Below are 19,252 nucleotides of genomic sequence, written 5' to 3' on the forward strand. Positions count from 1 at the left end.
TGAACATACACATGCTTGTGTCTTTATGGTAGAATGATTTATATTCCTTTGAGTATAGACTCAGTGATGGGATTGCTGGATCGAGTAATAGTTCTAAGTTCTTTGAGAAAGCTCCAAACTGTTTTCCACAGTGACTGAAATAATTTATATTCCCACCAGCGGTGTATAAATGTTCCCTTTTTTTCTGCAGCTTTGCCAGCATCTGTCACTTTTTTGACTTTTTAATAATAGCCCCTCTCACTGGTGTGAGATGGTATCTCATTGTGATTCTGAATTGCATTTCTCTAATAATTTGTAAGGTTGAACATTTATTCATATGCTTGTTGGCTGCATGTATGTCTTCTTTGAAGAAGTGTCTGTTCATGTCCTGTGCCCATTTTTTAATAGGGTCGTGTAGCTTTTGCTTATTTATTTGTTTAAATTGCTTATAGATTCTGAATATTAGACCTTTGTTGGATGCACAGTTTGCAAATATTTTTTCCCATTCTCTACATTGTCTGTTTGCTCTATTGATGGTTTCTTTTGCTGGGCAGAAGCTCTTTAGTTTAATTAGGTTCCAATTGTCAATTTTTATTTTTGTTTTTGTGGCAATTGCATTTGGAATCTTTGTTATAAATCTTTGCCATGGCCTATGTCCAGAATGGCATTTTCTAGTTTTTCTTCTAGGGTTTTTATGGTTTTAGGTTTTACATTTAAATCTTTAATCCACTATGAGTTGATTTTTATACACGGTAAAAGAAAGGGATCCAGTTTCAATCTTGTGCATATGGCTAGCCAATTATCCCAGTACCATTTATTGAATAGGGAATCCTTTCCCCAATGCTTGTTTTCTTTAATGTTGTCAAAGATCGGGTGGTTGTAGGTGTTTAGCTTTATTTCTGGTTTCTCTAGCCTGTTTCATTGGTCTCTGTGTCTGTTTTTATACCAGTACCATGCTGTTTTCATTACCGTAGCTGCCTTATGGTGTTTTTGAAGTCAGGTAGTATGATGCCTCCAGCTTTGTTCTTTTCTTAGCATTGCTTTGGCTCTCCTTGGTTCCATATGAATGAAAATTTTTTTTTTTCTAATTCTGTGTAAAACGTCATTGGTAGTTTGATAGGAATATCATTGAATTTGTAAATTGCTTTGGGTAGTATGGCTGTTTTTTTATTTGTATTTGTATTTTTTTTGAGATGGAGTCTTGCTCTGTCACCCAGGCTGGAGTGCAGTGGCATAATCTTGGCTCACTGCAACCTCCACCTTCCAGGTTCAAGCGATTTTCCTGGTCAGCCTCCCAAGTAGCCGGGACTACCGGTGTGTGCCACCACACCTGGCTAATTTTTTGTATTTTTAGTAGAGATGGGGTTTCACCATATTAGCCAGGATGGTCTCGATCTCCTGACCTCGTGAGAACTCCAATGAGTTTAGAATTTAATGACAAATGTATGATATGTTTTGAAACATAATTTATCTTCCTCCAGTACTCATTTTTGTTAAAAAAAAAAATCGTGATAGGACTGAGTTGTTTGCAAAATAGACTTTAGTCTTATACTTGTCTTGATTATTTGCATTAAGTACAGCAAGAATAGCTATTTCTACATAGGCTTTTTAGATTGGTTTTGATGGAGCTCTGTTCCACAAGGAATCTCAGATAAGACCTTTTAAAGCTGAGCCCAAACATGGGTTTGTATCCTCAAATACCTGTGAGTTGGGTGACCCTCTCCTCTTAAGGTCCCAAGATAAACTTGGAGCTCGTAGGCCTGTTAGAAAGTGGCATTCTTTACCAACCACAGGTCAGGAGCACTGTACAAGAACTGCGTAGGCAATGGTATGAGGCCAGTTTTTACCATGGAGCTTTTATTAGCTATGCAAGTTGAGCTTGACTCTTTAAAGGGAAGCATACCCTTCCAGTGAAATCTTGGTAAAACAACCAGTTTCTCCAACTGCGTCCTGCGGCAAAAGAAAAATGGATTCTTATTGTACTGATGCAGAAAACTATATTGCCATAAGTTAAGAATACTCACAGATAGTTTCCAAGTTCTCGAGGAATCAGGCAGAGAGAAACAAACAGGTCCAAATTTTATTCACAGGAATATACCTTACTCAATTATTAAAGACTGTAAATAATTTTTAAAAAGTTTCCTTAACACTGAAAAACAAAACAAGGATCAGCAATATTTCAACTAAAAGTCAAAAATGATTGCTTCAGCTTTCTGAATTCAGTCCATTTAGTTCTTGATTTCTTGAAATTCATGAACATTTCAGCTCTTCATGAGTCCTGTACATTTTTTCTTTATTCCAATGTTACAATCTACAAAGTTATCAGAAACCTGTATTTGAGAGCACCTGTCAAAGTTCTATCACTTATTGTAAACCATCCTTTGAAAAGAATTAAAGGAAGACAACAATTGTCTGTGAACAGCAAAATGTCCAGGGTAGTTACAGTTGGAAACGTAATTGTCAAAGAAGTTTGGTCATCTCTGTGGTTTACACTAACTTAACCTTACTTATGATTGCTAACATATACTTAGATATTAGAATTTTAGAAATTCCATATAGTTTTGGAACAAATATTAGTATTATTCACCAAAATATAACCTTAAGAAGATTGAACATCATTTTGGCAATCCCATGTAACTAAACATGTCAAATGATCCTGTTTACCTCTTTTCTGGAGGTTCCAGGGGCGCTCTAAAGCCTCCCAAAAGCCAGGTGTCAGGAAAGGCAATTTTGAGGCTCAAGTTTGATTTGGGGAAGCCTGTTAAATATGTTAGAGGATTAAAACACTTGATGTTATGAAATTGATTTCCAGATTACCATAAATTATTTATTTTGCCAAAATGAAGACTCAGAAATTTTAATGAAGCAAAATCCTTTTATAACCCTTTCCAAATTTTGCCAAAGGTCAGATCAGTGCCCCAAGAGTACCCTGTTGTGCTTTCATTCTATTGCTCAACCCGCAGAGAAACCACATAATAACCCCAGGAACCTAGTCAATATGTTCAGACAGAAAGCCTCTTCTGAAAGAATCATTTCCGTGATTCTTCCACCACTTCTTTGAACCTTCAGCTTTATCTTATCTAATTCAAAACAATCCTTTAACCCTAGCCAATAATTTACATTTTCCTATCTTATAATAATCTTTCATTGAAAACACATTTATTGTTCTTATACACCTAGCATGTAAATCTATTTCCAGTAGTTTCAATTATGTGTTTTAATGATAACTCCTAGCAATTTGAACTTTAATGTAAACCCTGGCAAGTTGTTTTAATTGTGTGCCAGATACAGCCAAGGTCCTTCCAGCATAATTAAGGATGTGGTTAATTCTATGTGTCTGTAAGGGGACAGACATATAGTTCTATATGTCCCCTTACAGACATATAGAACTATTTCTATATGTCAGTTGCCTTACCAGTTGTGGAGCAGGCAAGTCAAATGGTTCTTAAAACCCAAAAGGCAGTTTGTAACCTTAAAACATTTAGTGAGCCTAGTATCTAACCTGCATAATTTAGTCCTCCTATTTACATTTTGATGACATCTACATTTTACTAATAATCTTTAAGGCTGTTGTTATTTCTTGAAGATTAAAGCCACATGAACTAAAAGGTACCATAGCTTTTATCTTCCCTTTAAAAAATATTTAATCCAAGCCCTTTTCTTCCTTTAGGCCAATTATTTAGAGCTCTTTTTATAGACATCACACTCAACACATATATAGCTACACAGACAGGTAGACAGAAGAAGATTCAGTAGTTGCAAGACCTTTCATTTGCCAGTCTTTACATTTCTCTCATAATGTGAAGTAATTTCTGATCCTCCCCAAAGTAAAAAATGCTAGATAACACAATGTAAAACAGAACAGAACCCTAAATTCTGAGAGGGATTTATCCACTTCCAGTTCCTGTGGTTTCATGAGGAAAACAGAGGTGTTTTGCAAAATGGGATATCTGGCGCCCCCTATTTTTCCCAAGGAGTCCCAGGCTGTTAGAGCTTGAATAGCTGGTTTTAATTAAACTGACTTTAGCCATAGCACTCTTTAATAAGGTCCTTTTAAAATTTCTTAATACCTAACTTTAGCCAGGCCAAATGACTGATATTTCTGGCTTTCAAACTTTACTAAAGGCTCAGAGAAAGGAAAAGCCAAGGCAGTTTGTGGAGGGGCAGGGATTCAAAAAATGGCAAAGGTCATGCAGATACCAAACTCGAAAGAACTCATTCCCTAAGGCCAGATTGAACTCCTGGCTACCATTGTAAGATGGTGAGGCTAGAACAAAACATTGCCACGTGGTTGCAGGCCTTGCTCCCAAGGATGTGAAACAAGATGGAGGCCTGCTGCAAAGTTTGCTATGGAAAGATGCACAAAGTACACTAGATTGGCTACAGGTTAACACCAGCCTCACAAATGCTTTTTCGTAATTAAAACTCTACTGAGAATATAAACAGTGATCCTTATCACTCCTAGCCTAGTTAAAATGTCTTCTAAAAGGGGAAAAAAAAAAAAAGCTCATTTAAAAGTCAACTCCTGATCTGGTGGAGAAAAGAAAAGAAAAAACCAGTTTAAAATGCCTAAAGAGGAACCTCTTATTTTTATGCAAATAGATTCCTCCACCAGTGAGAAAGACTTCATTACTGTTCAAGGGAGTGGGACCTCCTGGCTGGGGGAGCGGAAGGCTCTGTGGATGCGTGGCAGGGAGAGCTGCCTGCTGTTGGGCACCCTTGCTTCATGAGTCCCAGCCCTGGCAGGGAGGGGAGGGTGGCAGGAGCCCCTGCTCACCCTTCCGTCACAAAAAAGAAAGGAAAATGCCATGGAGACTGAGGCTGACCTTCTCAACACCTGGAATTGATGGGGGTGGGGGCATGGTTTCCCCTACCCTCAGAAGTCTGAGGATGAAAAGGCTTAGGAATGAGAGAAAAAGAGATTTGGTTTGCATCTCACTCACCCTTTCTTAAGCCCCATGTTGGGTGCTAAACTGTTGTAGGACTTTCTCCTTAGTTCACCTAAAAATGGGGTCCTTGTCACACAGCCATGAAAGATTAGGCTTGCAGACACCTTAAAGGGCAAGAAAAATGGAATTTATCGGGCAAAAAGGAAAACAAGGGGAAACAGAGAGTCTCAGCAAAGCCAAAGTCCTGCTAGCTGGCTTCCTGCCTCATAGATTGAATCCTAGGTACCACCCTGGAAGAGGGGAGATCAGGCTCCTCCCTGTGGCAAACAGTGTGAACTTCCTGAGGCTCCACCCATTGCACACTCCTCCCAGTGTGCAGGCCAGTTGGAGGTTCTCTGCGGACCTCTTTATACTTGCTGTCTCATTCCGGAAAGGAGGCCAGTACACCAGGAGCAGGAGGAGGGAAGGGAGGAGCAGTTAGAATAAAGAATAAACAGAAAAAGGAGGAGGAACAATTTCAGCAGCATTTTTCATTTTAAAAGTCACTTTATACAATTTTACATTTTCCTTTTGCAAAGAAATAACTTTGTCAGAATCTCTTTTAGAAACTTCTAAGTATCATTGAAAATAGCTCTCCTCGTTACTTTATTTTAGAGCTAGCTTTTTAAAATTGAGAACACAGATAAACCAGTTGAGGTGTTTTAAAAGTACACTATTTCAACCATTGTAATTTGGGGTCATCTTTAGTTTTGTGTGACTAGTTTTCTAAATGGTAGCATGAAGAGGCACCATAAGCATTAAATATAAATCCAGCTGGTGTTTCTAATGGTGGGTCACTCTTTAAGGACAAAGTCTAGGTTTTAGAGATAGTTGTCCATAAATTTTGTTTTCCTTCCCGAATGACCTGAAACCTAGTGGGACACATAGAGAGCCTTTTATTATTTTGGTCACTCAAGAAGATTTTAGATTTGTCAGTTTTTAAAATTACAAGTTTTCCACTTAAGCCACAAAGATTCACTCCCTCTTTTCAAAGACCAAAGTTTAAAACTATAGCAAAAGTTGAAAAACTCCAACTAGTAGTTCAAAATAACATCAGAGAAAATGAAAGTCACAGATCTGAGGTCAGCAGATCTCTAGAGAATAACAAATGAAACTCTTACCTTTTATAGAGCTTCACTTCCAACCTCAACTAGTTAAGAATATGTATGAATCGAATAAAGTCTTAATCCACAATCAAGACAGGTGGATTCACATCCCAACAGGGGCCTTACCAGAGATTCCTGCTGACTTTGGCAAGGTTGGGTGAAGGAGGACTTACCGCGTTGGTACCAAAGTGCCAATTGCTGGTAAAGTGGTGGTGGAGCTTTCTGGAGGTCCACTTCCGATCTCATCTAGGGTGCCAAAATGTTAACCTTAAATAACTAGATTCAGAAAATGTGATTCATTATAGAGTTTATTCAAGCCTGAATCTATGTGGAAGCATAGTTAGAAGCTGCCCTGAATATATCCTCTGATTAGCATCAGTTACAAGTGAATTGTAAAGGAAGGAAGAGGTGACTTCTAAGTTGTTTACCAATAACTTGTAGTAAAATAACAAAAGCTATTGATTAGCTATATATTGTTCTTTGTATCACAAATTCCAGGAACTGGAAGATAATGGGTAAGGCAGCTAGTCAGGAACAAAAATGCCTGTAAACATAGCCCTTGGGTGTGGGTGCATAGGAGGGAAAGTGTGATTAAGTCCCATACTCTTGTCTTCTTGAGCCTGGTAAGTTTTGCATACCTCACCTAGCTCAGTCTGCTCTGAGCTATTTTTCTCCTATCACTGATAAGTTTTATTTTACTTTATGATGCTTGTATATAGACATAATTCAAATGGGAAAAGCATGGAAAAGAAAAATTAACATTTTACCATTTCATTTCAATTGGAACTAATTATTTAGTAGAATTTTCTGTTATTTTGTAGCTCTTTAATTTGCTTTGGGAGTTCATGCTCTATTAATTGCTCTCTTCACATTTTTACTGGCATTGATGCTTTCCAGATGTCGTATTTTTGTTTAAAATGTTAACATTGATTACTTTTCCTTTGACTTAGATTTGTGGTATTGTTTACCATAAATTGCGTAGAACATCCTTGTTTAATTTTATGTAGTTGCTTTAGAAACAATACAATGATGATCACTAAAATAATAACATTTATCTAACCAAGCTGTTCTTATCATAGGCATTCTTTGAATGTGTAATTTAGATGATTTTACTTTTACCCTTTCTGCTATACTTTGAACATCTTCTATTTTTCCTATTACTGAATAGATTCTTATTTTCTTGAGAGGCCTGATTTTCCTTTTGTTTATTTGTTGTTGCCTCTAATAAAACTCTTTTTTTTTTTTTAAGAAAAATTAGATGACAGAATCACTATAGTCCCTTTGATCTTAAATATCGTACCACTTTTAAAAATAAATACTTTAAAATCTAAAATCTTGATTAAATCATCATTAAAACAATCTTTCAAAATCAATTTACCTACCATTGTGATGCAGGTTGATTTCGGTTTGCATATTCTGTATCCATATGCTCATGTATCATTTAATTCTAATGGAATTATATACTCAACTGTTGGTGATATATTTTTTGTATGTAAAGCAAAATACTACCTCTACTAATAGAGATCTAACTAAAAACAGAAATGTTACCCACAATTCTTCCACCCCAGCAAAGGTGTCCCCTTTAGTTTTTATATATACATATGCACAATTTATAAATTATGATTATTTGTACCTAATTTATTTTCTTTCATAGTGAATGAGCTTCACTGGGAGTGTATAGACTCCTAGAGCTTATTACCTTATGCTCTAGCAGTGGCATATTGTTCCTTTCTGATTGCTGGGCTACCCATATACTTATACCTGCCTGGAGCTAGTTCAATACAGGAAGGCAAGGGGCATGGCTGGGGGGTGGCTGGGTCCTTTCCTTTGAAGCAGGAAAGTAGTACTGATGCTCCATCTGTTGATAGGTCTTTCTGTTCCTCACTGTGGACCGATTCCGGTGCCATTGTGAATACTCTTACAAGAAAATCTTCTTTTCACTCAGAGCAAGCCTTATCTACAAATTACCTAACTTTTCAACAGAAGATAATGAGACTGTTGCCTGAATGTATAGGCCGTTTCTTTACTTTCTTAATGTTACTATCTGCCTAAACATAAATGCTTCCCAAAACCTTGGCTATAAACTAGCATGTTGGACATAGCAATTTTATGAGCATAAAGGCTTTAATTTTCTTTAAAAACAGAATCTTAATCTGTGCCAATGTGATTTCTGCCACTAGGCAAATTATAGGTTCATTTTTGTGCTATGTTCTTAGACTATATGGTATACATTACCTGAATCCAGAGATGGATTAATTGTGACTTTGAGATGTTTATAATTTCTGAGTGCTTTTAACAAGAATGAGAGACAGTACTTAGTCTATCTGTTCAATAGAAGATAATGAGACTGTTGCCTGAATATATAGGCTCTTTCTTTACTTTCTTCTTAATGTTACTATCTGCCTAAACATAAAGGCTTCCCAAAACCTTGGCTTTAAACTAGCGTGTTGGACATAGCAATTTTATGAGCATAAAGCCTTTAATTTTCTTTAAAAACAGAATCTTCATCTATGCCATTGTGATTTCCCTCACTAGGTAAATTATAGATTCATTTTTGTGCTGTGTTCTTAGGCTACATGGTATACATTACCTGAATCCAGAGGTGGATTATTTGTGACCTTGAGATGTTTATAATTTCTGAGTGCTTTTAACAAGAATGAGAGACGGTACTTAGTCTGATGGCTGAAGGTTCAGATGTCTTTCTTTCAGTTAGCAGTTGAGAAAGTGCACTAGTCAAGTGAACAATTTTCTGTATCCATTTCGTGGTAAATTATCATGATTATTGTATATTTTCTAGCTTTTGAGTAGCTGACTCTGCTAATACCTTTGAGTAGTTTCCAAGGTTGAAAAGTAGAAATGATCTGCTTATAGTCCAGATAATAAGGCAAGAATATCATCTACCTGGGAGAAAGTAAAGGATTAGGAATTTCAGCATGGAACCTAGCTGAATATTCGTGGAGTGGATGGCTTTGGAGTATGTGAACATTATCTTCTTTCCTTGAGGGTTTGGGGGTATGATCATTTGAGAAAAAAATGTGTGATGAAACATTAGCATAAGGAATGAAGTTTGGATTTATGGTCACCTAATTAGACATATTTCTTAATAACTAGGATCTATTGACAAATGGCTACCACCTGAGTATTAGTGACACTTAGTTGTTTGGATCATATACACATCAATTAGTTGGACTAAGTGCTGGAGGTAAGGGTGGGAATATCCCATGACATTTCAAGTTCTTCTGTATTTATTGTCAAAGGTACTTTATTCCCTCTTGTTCCCCCAGCAAAAAGATTTACAAGTAGTAAAGTATGGTACTTCACATAAAATAATGAAAATTAGATTAAGCACTGCTTCTTCGTTTGTTTAGAGTTTTTCTTTGTTTATCTTTGTGAAAATGACTGAATTTGATGGGTTTTTATTTTTTCTTTTAGGCTCAGTTTATGAACCTCTTAAAAGCATTAATCTTCCAAGACCTGATAATGAAACTCTCTGGGATAAATTGGACCATTATTACAGAATTGGTGAGCAAAACCTGAGGAAAACATGTCCTTAGGTATCTGCGATTAGTATTCCCTTTGCCCTAGTTAAATCATGTACATTATATGGATGATATTGTTCTGTCATTGGGATGTTGGGGTACTTTCAGTGCTTAAGTAGCTGTGTATTCCAATTGTATGTCAATACCAGGACTATAAAAGGAATCTGGCAGATCATATCTGGCCCTTGAATAATTTTAAAACTGTCACCAATATCTTCTGTGTTTTTTAAACCTTACTAAACGTTACCAGATTGGAGACCTTGAAGATGTTTTTTGATTAATATACAAATATTTCACATAAGTATTAATTTGTTTATTTACCTAAACATGGTTCCCAGATAGTCCTAAACTTTTTAGGTGTTTTGTTTATTTTGTTTTTCCAGGACCAGCCTTACAAATTTTGTTTTTCAATGTGAGTAAGCAACTTTCAGATATGTGTATGTGGGCCTCCTCTTTGTTTGTCAGACCATATATTAGAATGCATATTAATCTTTTTGTCAGTTTACATTTTATGCCATTTTACTTGTACTAGTATGGCAGAAAACATAAAATTTGATTTCTCTCCCCCTAAGATAATGGATTTTTCATCTATTTCAACTTCATATCTTCAACTTCATATTTCATACTTCATATTTCAACTTCATATCTCACTTCATATCTCACTTATTTTGGTCAAGATTCTTGCATGCATTAAGTTGCCCATTTTATTATCTTTTTGGCAATAACTAGCTAAAGAGAACTTTTTTTAATGTAAATTGTGTACTTTGAACTCTGAGGACTAATTCTTTACACTGGGAAAAATAATAAATACCCTGGTTTTCTGAAAGAAATGATTATGATAAGATCAATTTAGAGGCCGGGCACAGTGGCTCACGCCTGTAATCCCAACACTTGAGAGGTGGAGGTGGGCGGATCACAAGGTCAGGAGTTTGAGACCAGCCTGACCAACATGAAGAAACCCCGTCTCTGCTAAAAATACAAAAATCAGCCGTGTGTGGTGGTGTGCTCCTGTAATCCCAGCTGCTCAGGAGGCTGAGGCAGGAGAATCACCTGCACCCAGGAGGCAGGGGTTGCAGTGAGCTAAGATTGTGCCACCGCACTCCAGCCTGGATGACAGAGTGAGACTCTTTTGTCTCAAAAAAAAAAAAAAAAGATAAATTTAGTCTGAGAAAAACAAAAAGAAAGTTTAATTCTTTAAATCTCTGTGACAGAACAGAATGTTTTCGACCTTTGAAAAACTATCCCAAAAAGTAGATTAAATGGCTGGGTGTGATCTCTCATGCCTATAATCCTAGCACTTTGGGAGACCAAGATGGGAAGATTGCTTCAACCCAAGAGTTTGAGACCAGCTTGGGCAACATAACAAGCCCTCCTTCTCTACAAAACGTTTAAAGATTAGCCTGGCGTGGTGGTGATTGCTTGTAGACCCAGCTACTTGGGAGTCTAAGTTGGGAGGATCACTGAAGCCCAGGGGTTAGAGGCTGCAGTGAGCTTATGATCATGCAACTGCTCTCCAACCTGGGTTATAGAGCGAGACCCTGTCTCAAAACAAAAAGGTAGTTGCCAATCTAGATAGGGTTAGTGTAATGCATTTTAGGAAAAGCATTACCCATCCATTTATAGTTAGATAGCAATAAAACAGCTTTTAGTAAATGTAATTTTAGTGTGTGTGTTTTCCTATTTTAAAGCCCATTTATAAAAGATAATAAAATGTTAATTTCAGACTTATTTAAGTAAAATGTTCATAAAAAATTATTTATTTGCTGCTGTGTTCATGTTATATATGGATAGAATTCGGTTTTAAAATGTTAAACATTTTCCTAATCTGTACAATAAAGTAAAATGAATCCTGTACACTCCTCTGAAGACCAGGCACAATTTAGCCATCAGTGAAACACAGGATTCCAGCCTGTTCTGTGATCTTCCCCTCGCCCTTCCTACACTGTTGATCGTTTATTGTAGCAGTTGAGGTGGCTTTGTGATTTACTAAATGTATGCTACTCTTTCTTGTGCATTTGCTTTAAGTTTGCCTATTGACCTGATTTTTAAAAATTATTATACTTAGTCTTTTGCTTGATCTCTTTTTCCCTCTGTACCTGATGTTGTCCTAATAAGATTTCTAACACACATTGACATTACCGGGGATGTGCTAAAGGCTTTTTAAGTCCTAATTAGCTAAGTCTTTTCCTAAAAACTGGAAAGATTTCTTTGTGTAGGGTGGATTCCCACTAAGGCTGGAATGACATGAAGTTGTTTCCACATCTTCAGAAGTATTATACTATAGCAAGTTTAGAAACAAAGTTGTCAGAAATGGGTTGAGGAAACCAAAGAAGATTAAAACATTTAGCCCAAGGGAAGTCACTGGCTGTACAGTTCATTCTTTGTCTTGTCCTCAATTGCAGTCAAGTCAACATTGCTGCTGTATCAAAGTCCAACTACCGGTCTCTTTCCCACTAAAACATGTGGTGGTGACCAGAAGGCCAAGATCCAGGACAGTCTATACTGCGCTGCTGGGGCCTGGGCTTTGGCTCTTGCATACAGGTGAGCTGGTGTGTGCTCTCCTAGTAACTTTGAGAATGGATAATAGGGTTTTGTAGGACCAAGACTAATTGAGCAGCCATCTTTTGGATCTGCTGCTGACTTACTGTGCAACCTATGGCTGCTCACATCCCTTTTTAGGTCTCTAAACATTTTCATTTTCTTTTTCTTTTCTTTTTTTTTTTTTGAGATGAGGTCACCCAGACTGCAGTTCTGCGGCATGACCTTGGCTCACTGCAGCCTCTGCCCCCTGGGTTCAAGCAATTCTCCTGCCTCAGCCTCCAAGTAGCTGGGATTACAGGCATGCACTACCACGCCTGGCTAATTTTTGTATTTTTGATAGAGATGGGGCTTCTCCATGTTGGCCAGGCTGGTCTCGTAATCCTGACCTCAAGTGATCCGCCAGCCTTGGCCTCCCAAAATGCTGGGATTACAGGTGTGAACCACCATACCCAGCCTAAACCATTTCATTTTTCTAAAAGCTTATATCAGACCAGTTCTAAGATTTTATGACTTTGTGAACAAAACTTTTTGTCTCTAGGTTTCTAAATCAGCATTATTAGTCATTGGTAGAATGAACTACCTGCACACTCTCATTGTGTTGATTGGTTTCAATCAGGGAGAGAACTGATGATGACTAAATTTTGCAGGTAATAAAATTAGAGCCCTGAGTCCTTAACAAATTTGTTCCAAATGATGCAACTCGTTAATGATAGAGCCAGGGTCAGAATTCTTTTCCCTTACCCAGTTTCTGGTTTTATCACTGCACTTCAGCGAAGTATCTGTTATTAGGTCTGGTCGTAAGTGAAAAAATTGTGTAAAGTAAAAAAAGAAATAGTTTGACATTACAAAATTTCTCCTTTATTTATTTCATTATATGTAGAAAGCACTGAATGTGGATGCTAACACATAGTCAGTGGTAATACATTTTAACCATAATTAAGATTAGTAAGATTAACTTTCTGAATATTAATTTTCTGAAAGTGACCCATAGTTATGTTTCTGATTTAAAAATTGTATCTTCCACATGAACATGATTTATCTGTTTGAAATTACTGATGTGTTGGATTTTAAAATGAAAAACACTGAGATAATATGCAGTAGTCTTCTTTAGCACACTTGAATGCTGACATCAATAAAAGCATTTCCTTAAATATTCTAGGTAAGGACAATATGGCTTTATTAAATGTAAAACTGCTACTGATCTTAGGAGTACAGGGAGCATCAGTAGCACCTTCACCAAGTGGTGAAGCCAATAATGAGATAGACTGATGTTAATTGCTGTTCCTGGTTTGACACAATGGGAAATACACCTTGTGCTAACATCTTACCAAGTTATCTAACACGAGTCTACATATGAACAAAAAATTGGACAAAGCTGAATTGTGGCTATTTATAAGACAACTTGCCTGGGCTCTAAAAATGTCAGTACTACAGATGACTAGGAAATAGGTATGAGGATGGCTAGGTTAAAAGAGACTAAAGAAATACAACCGCCAAATGCAATACATGATCCTTAATTGGATCATGCATTTAAAAATACTGTAAAGTAGGCCGGGCGCGGTGGCTCAAGCCTGTAATCCCAGCACTTTGGGAGGCCAAGACGGGCGGATCACGAGGTCAGGAGATCGAGACCATCCTGGCTAACACGGTGAAACCCCGTCTCTACTAAAAAATACAAAAAACTAGCCGGGCGAGGTGGCGGGCGCCTGTAGTCCCAGCTACTCAGGAGGCTGAGGCAGGAGAATGGCGTAAACCCGGGAGGCGGAGCTTGCAGTGAGCTGAGATCCGGCCACTGCACTCCAGCCTGGGCGACAGAGCGAGACTCCATCTCAAAAAAAAAAAAAAAAAAAAATACTGTAAAGTACATTTTTGGGACACTTCAACATTTGAGCCAAGACTATGTATTAGATCTTATAGTATCAGTATTAAATTTCTTAGGTATAATAATGGTATTATGGTTATGTAGGTGAATCTTGTTTTCTAGAGATACTTCTGAAGTGTGTAGGAGTGAAGGGTCATGATGTTCGTAGCTTACTTTCAAACAATGAAGAAAATGTAATAGAGAATGCAAGCTAATGTTAAGATGGTGAATCTAAGTTATAGCATCCTTTTAACTGTTCTGTAGATTCGAAATTTGATTTTTTTTTTCCCAGAATGCTTCTAAATCAGATAGAGACTGTAAAGTTCTTACTTTGCAGGCACACTGTCTATGTAGAATATGCCTCTATTAAAACACTTATGTCTGACCTCAATGGGAAAAGTACTGTATAGAGCAAATTCATGCTAATTTTTGTGCAGTGCCAGCATGAAAAAGAAGGTATGATGTGCTAATGATGAATAACTTCCTTTTTACTGACATTCACCATACTGTGTCAAAATAATAATCATTCTTCCCAATAGTGAATGGTATATGCGATCTGTGATTTAACTGGGAGGTAATTATAGTATACTTTTTAAGGAGAGAAGTGATACTTTTTAATGATGTGAGAATGATTATCAGTTATTTTTAGTTAAGATTAAGTGAAACAATGAATAAGTCACTTTTATGTTTTAGTACTGGTTGACTCTCATCCACCTTTGAAAAGTTACTGATCTATAATAAAAAGCAACTTGTGGACAGAGGTAACATCTTAACCTAGTTTAATAGTTAGATTTTAGCTGTTCTTTATTTTTAAAAGCAAGAGATGTAAAATACTCTCAATTGATTTTAAATTAAAACCAGAGAATATAAAACTTTACGCCAAAATACATCATGTATCATCCGGGATATGTGCTTAGTTGAAGGCATCCTTGACTGTGACTAAATGCCTGCCCTGACGGTATTGAACATACTGCAGAGCAAAGAAAGCCAGCACCTACCTTAACTTGTAGCTGCTACTTACATCCAAGTGGCCATTGCATAACCTACAGGGATAGGTAATAAAAACTGGCTTTATTTCATAACAGTGAGTTTAAAACAATCTGTTGCTGGATTTTTTCCAATGGAAATATTCTTTAAAGTTTTAGCCAAATCACTGTAGAAATAAATATTATATAATATTTTTAAAAGGAGTTGGCTTACCTCCTTGAAAGAAGGAAAAATCTACCTAAGTTTCATCATAGGATTTTTTTTTTCATTGCAGCATTTCTACTTTTGCTGGGAAAATGGAGTTTCACTGTGACAGAATTGGTAGATGTCACCAGAACACAGGATTAGCCAGATAGTTAAATACTTAATTATCAGAAGTTCTGCTTCCTTTTCAAATGCATTTCCAATTTGTTTCATGAGTTATCTCTCTCACCCAGGCGCATTGATGATGACAAGGGAAGGACCCATGAGCTGGAGCACTCAGCTATAAAATGCATGAGAGGAATTCTCTACTGCTATATGCGTCAGGCCGATAAGGTAAAACACTGTGGTGTGGACGGGAATTCTCCTATCATTCTGAAGGATTAATTTAACTAGTATAGCAATGGCTTCTTCTGAAGAAGAATGTGTACTTTTCAAAGGGAAAGCCACATCCTAGGGCGGACTAGATAGGTTAAAACAGCCTTTGCCATTCTAGCCCAGGGTTTGAAATCCTGAGATTGAAGGAACAAACACCTTAAGCAAGAGGTGATTGAGAATTGTTATTTAGGCTTTGATTTGTTTGCGTTTTGCATCTGGTGTTGCTTGATAAAGACCCAGTTTCTCAGGAACCTCACAATATCAATAATTCTAACCAGTATTTTATTAGTTAAAGAATATCCTTGTCAGAATTACTTTTGGACATGTGAATTGCTCTGGCTTAAGTGAACTTTAGTTTAAAAATGTAATACTTCGTTCATTTACATACAAAGAGACTAGGAATTATAGGCTTAGAAAACAGCTTTACAGGCCGGGTGTGGTGGCTCTTGCCTGTAATCCTAGCAGTTTGGGAGGCCGAAGCAGGCAGATCACGAGGTCAAGAGATCGAGACCATCCTGGCCAACATGGTGAAACCCCATCTCTACTAAAAATACAAAAATTAGTCAGGCATGGTGGTGCGCACTGGTTTTCTCAGCTACTTGGGAGTCTGAGGCAGGAGAATCACCTGAATCCGAGAGCAGGGGAGGTTGCAGTGAGCCTTGATCATGCCAATGCACTCCAACCTGGGGACAGAGCAAGTCTCCATCTCAAAAAACAAAAAGAAAACAGCTTTAGAGGAATATGTGGAAATTAAAGAAAATAATATACATAACATTTTAAAAACTATAAAGCTCTATACAAATATAACGGCTATTCCGTTACTTATCTACATCTCCGTGATCCCAGGTCCTAATATAGTAAGTGTCCATAGGTATACATCAATGCATCATGGGTCCCTAAGACCACCCACAGGTTTGATGCTTCGCTAGGAGGACTCACGTGACTCAGCAGATGATCGTAATTGTGGCTATGGTTTATTACACGAGAGGAGACAAAGCATAATCAGCAAAGGGTGAAGGTGCAAGGAACACAGTCTGAAGGAAGCCAGATGCCAGCACCTAGGAGTCCTCCCCAGTGGGGTCACACAGATGCACTTCATTCCCCCAGTAACGGATTGTGACTAACTGTAACATGTGTAAAATGTCTATCAGGGAAGTTCAATAGAAGCTCGAGGTTTTTATTGCCCAAGGTTTTTATTGGTGGTTGGTCATGTAGGTATCCTGTCTAGCACTCACCAAAGTTTCAGACATCCAGAAGGAAACCAGGTGTGTAGTATCAACCACATTGTTAATGTAAACACTTTAGGTATAGTGAGCCACTCTTGTGAGGGAATAGTGGAAACCCTTTCATAATCCGAGTATCCACCTATCAGCCAAGGGGCAACCTTACAAACAGTTCTTTCTGAGGTTAGCAGTCTCAGGCCTACTATATTAACTCTTTTAGGGACAGTCAACATAAATGAATGTACTGGTTTCCAGTCTGTTTCCAGCTGTGTGATGTTGGACAAATTGTTTAATTTCCATGTGCCTCTGTTTTTTTCATCTGTTAAATACGGATACCAACAATACCACCCTTATTAAGTTTTGTAAGGATTAAAAAATAAAGCACGTGCGAGTCAGTGTTTTGCAAGAAAGCTGCCTTGGCGCAGTGAAGGTGAAGGCCGGCGCACTCACTGGCTGAGATGGGATCCCGAGGCCTCTCCGGTCCCCTGAGGGTGCACCACTGGCCCATCTCACCCAGGGCAGTGCCCCGGAGGTGGAGCACCAGGGCACTTGTTAGGATCTGAAAGATAGTGAACTGTGCCTGGTCAGGGCAAAGCTGGAGGAAACTAGTGGAAGTCCCTAGCGGTCCTGACGTGTAAATCAATTGGTCATTAGACCTGGGTATATATGGGTGAAAGATTGATGGAACCATCTAGTAGCTAGTTTCCTCTGAGGTTTCCCTCGGGATGGCTGGCAGTCTTCCAAAACCCACCCCACGTGGTTTCATCCATAAAGCAAATGATTGGAGGTTTTAGGACCCGAAGGATCTCCACCTACTCTCACACTTTAAATGGGTAAGAAGCCCGGCTTGCTGGTGTGTGGAGCTGGGTATGGAATGCGAATGCCTAGTGGGCCACTTCTGGTAAGCATACTTGGCACTGTGGGATGAACTGAATGCCGGATTAAGGTGCTCAATGCCCACACACTCATCAGATCCCGGAAAAGGTTTTGGTTGATACAGGAGGAGGGCGGCCACGGAAATCAGAATGGCTGGGGTGGAGAAGGGCAGATAATGTATAGAGAGAACATGGTGTCTGCCCCCATACCACCCTGAACGCCCTATCTCATCTGATCCCAGAAGTAAGCAGGGTCAGGCCTGGTCAGTACTTGGATGAAAGAGAGCACATAGCACAAGGGCTGGTATCAGGTGAACATACAGTAAATATTTGTGTCGTTATCATTGGTAGTTTTCCCTCTCCCTTCTAAACTATGTGTTTCAGATGCATTTCCAACTTCTATCTTTTAGCAGAGATGCACACAGGGAAATTTGCAGGCAGTTTTGATCACTTAATATTTTGTATTTTTTTATCACATCAATGTATTGTTTTAATCTACACTTGAAAATAATAGGCCAGGCATGATGGCTCACTCTTAAAATCGTAGCACTTTGAGAGGCTGAAACGGGTGGCTCGCTTGAGGCCAGGAGTTCGAGACCAGCCTGGCCAACATGGTGAAACTCCGTCTCTACCAAAAATACAAAAATTTGCTAGATTTGGTGGCGCGTGCCCATAGCCTCAGCTGCTCAGGAGACTGAGGCACAAGAATCACTTGAACCCTGGAGGGGGAGTTTGCAGTGAGCTGAGATTACTCCATTGCTTTCTAGCATGGGCAGCAGAGGGGAAACTCTGTCTCAAAAAAAAAAAAAGGAAAAAGAAAAGAAAAAGAAAATAATAGGCTGGGCATGGTGGCTTATGCCTGTAATCCCAGCACTTTGGGAGGCTGAGGCAGGCAGGTCACGAGGTCAGGAGTTCGAGACCAGCCTGGGCAACAGCGTGAGACTCTGCCTCAAAAAAAAAAAAAATAGAAAGAGTGATAACAAATCTTCTTCTTCAGGCCTGTAATTCAAGTCAAAATAAAAAAAAAAAATCATTAATATTCTGCCACCAGAATATGGCAACAAGAAAATGTTATAGAGAAAAAGTAAATAGAGACATATGAAAAGCCTTTAATTTGTCTACTGAGATTTGACTGTACAAATCAATATTGCAGAGGTTTTTCAGATGCTTGAAATGAAGTAGTATGTCACAAATTGACATACTGGAATTAAACTAGTATGTCATATGTTATGTTGAAATAATTGTGATTAAAGTTAATTTTTTCCTAAGTGTGAGATGTTATTGTTTATTTCATTTGTATCATTTCATAAATGCATAACGTCTTTATTAATTCAACTTTTCTCTCTAGGACACACTGTGAAAATCATGGTTTTCATGGGTTTGCCAAACAAGCTGACAAAGTAGAATTATCAGAAGGAAATCTAATAATGTATTAGTTTAAGGCAGGGGTTTCCAATCTTTTGGCTTCCCTGGGCCACATGGGAAGGAGAAGAATTGTCTTGGGCCACACACAAAATACACTAACACCAACTGTAGCTGATGAGCTTAAAAAAAATTGCAAAACAAATCTCATAATGTTTTAAGAAAGTTTACGAATTTGTGCTGGACTACATTCAAAGCTGTGAGTCTGTGAG

The 19,252-nt window shown here is 38.1% G+C and overlaps 1 protein-coding gene across 10 annotated transcripts in view; it reads left to right on the forward strand.

The window, feature by feature from the left end:
• The window catches only part of PHKB (phosphorylase kinase regulatory subunit beta), a 232,916-nt gene that overhangs the window by 25,900 nt on the left and 187,764 nt on the right, over positions 1-19,252 (forward strand). For all 10 annotated transcript variants that reach the window (XR_012428701.1, XR_012428700.1, XM_065537576.2 and 7 more), the window contains 3 exons: positions 9,446-9,535; positions 11,955-12,093; positions 15,379-15,478. Coding sequence is in view for 8 of the 10 variants with exons in the window: in XM_065537576.2 (XP_065393648.1) it covers positions 9,446-9,535; positions 11,955-12,093; positions 15,379-15,478 (329 nt within the window). In the remaining 2 variants the exon portion in view is untranslated. The remainder of the gene's footprint in view (positions 1-9,445; positions 9,536-11,954; positions 12,094-15,378; positions 15,479-19,252) is intronic.

This window comes from Macaca fascicularis, chromosome 20, assembly GCF_037993035.2.
Source record: "Macaca fascicularis isolate 582-1 chromosome 20, T2T-MFA8v1.1".
Classification (NCBI taxonomy): Eukaryota; Metazoa; Chordata; class Mammalia; order Primates; family Cercopithecidae; genus Macaca; species Macaca fascicularis.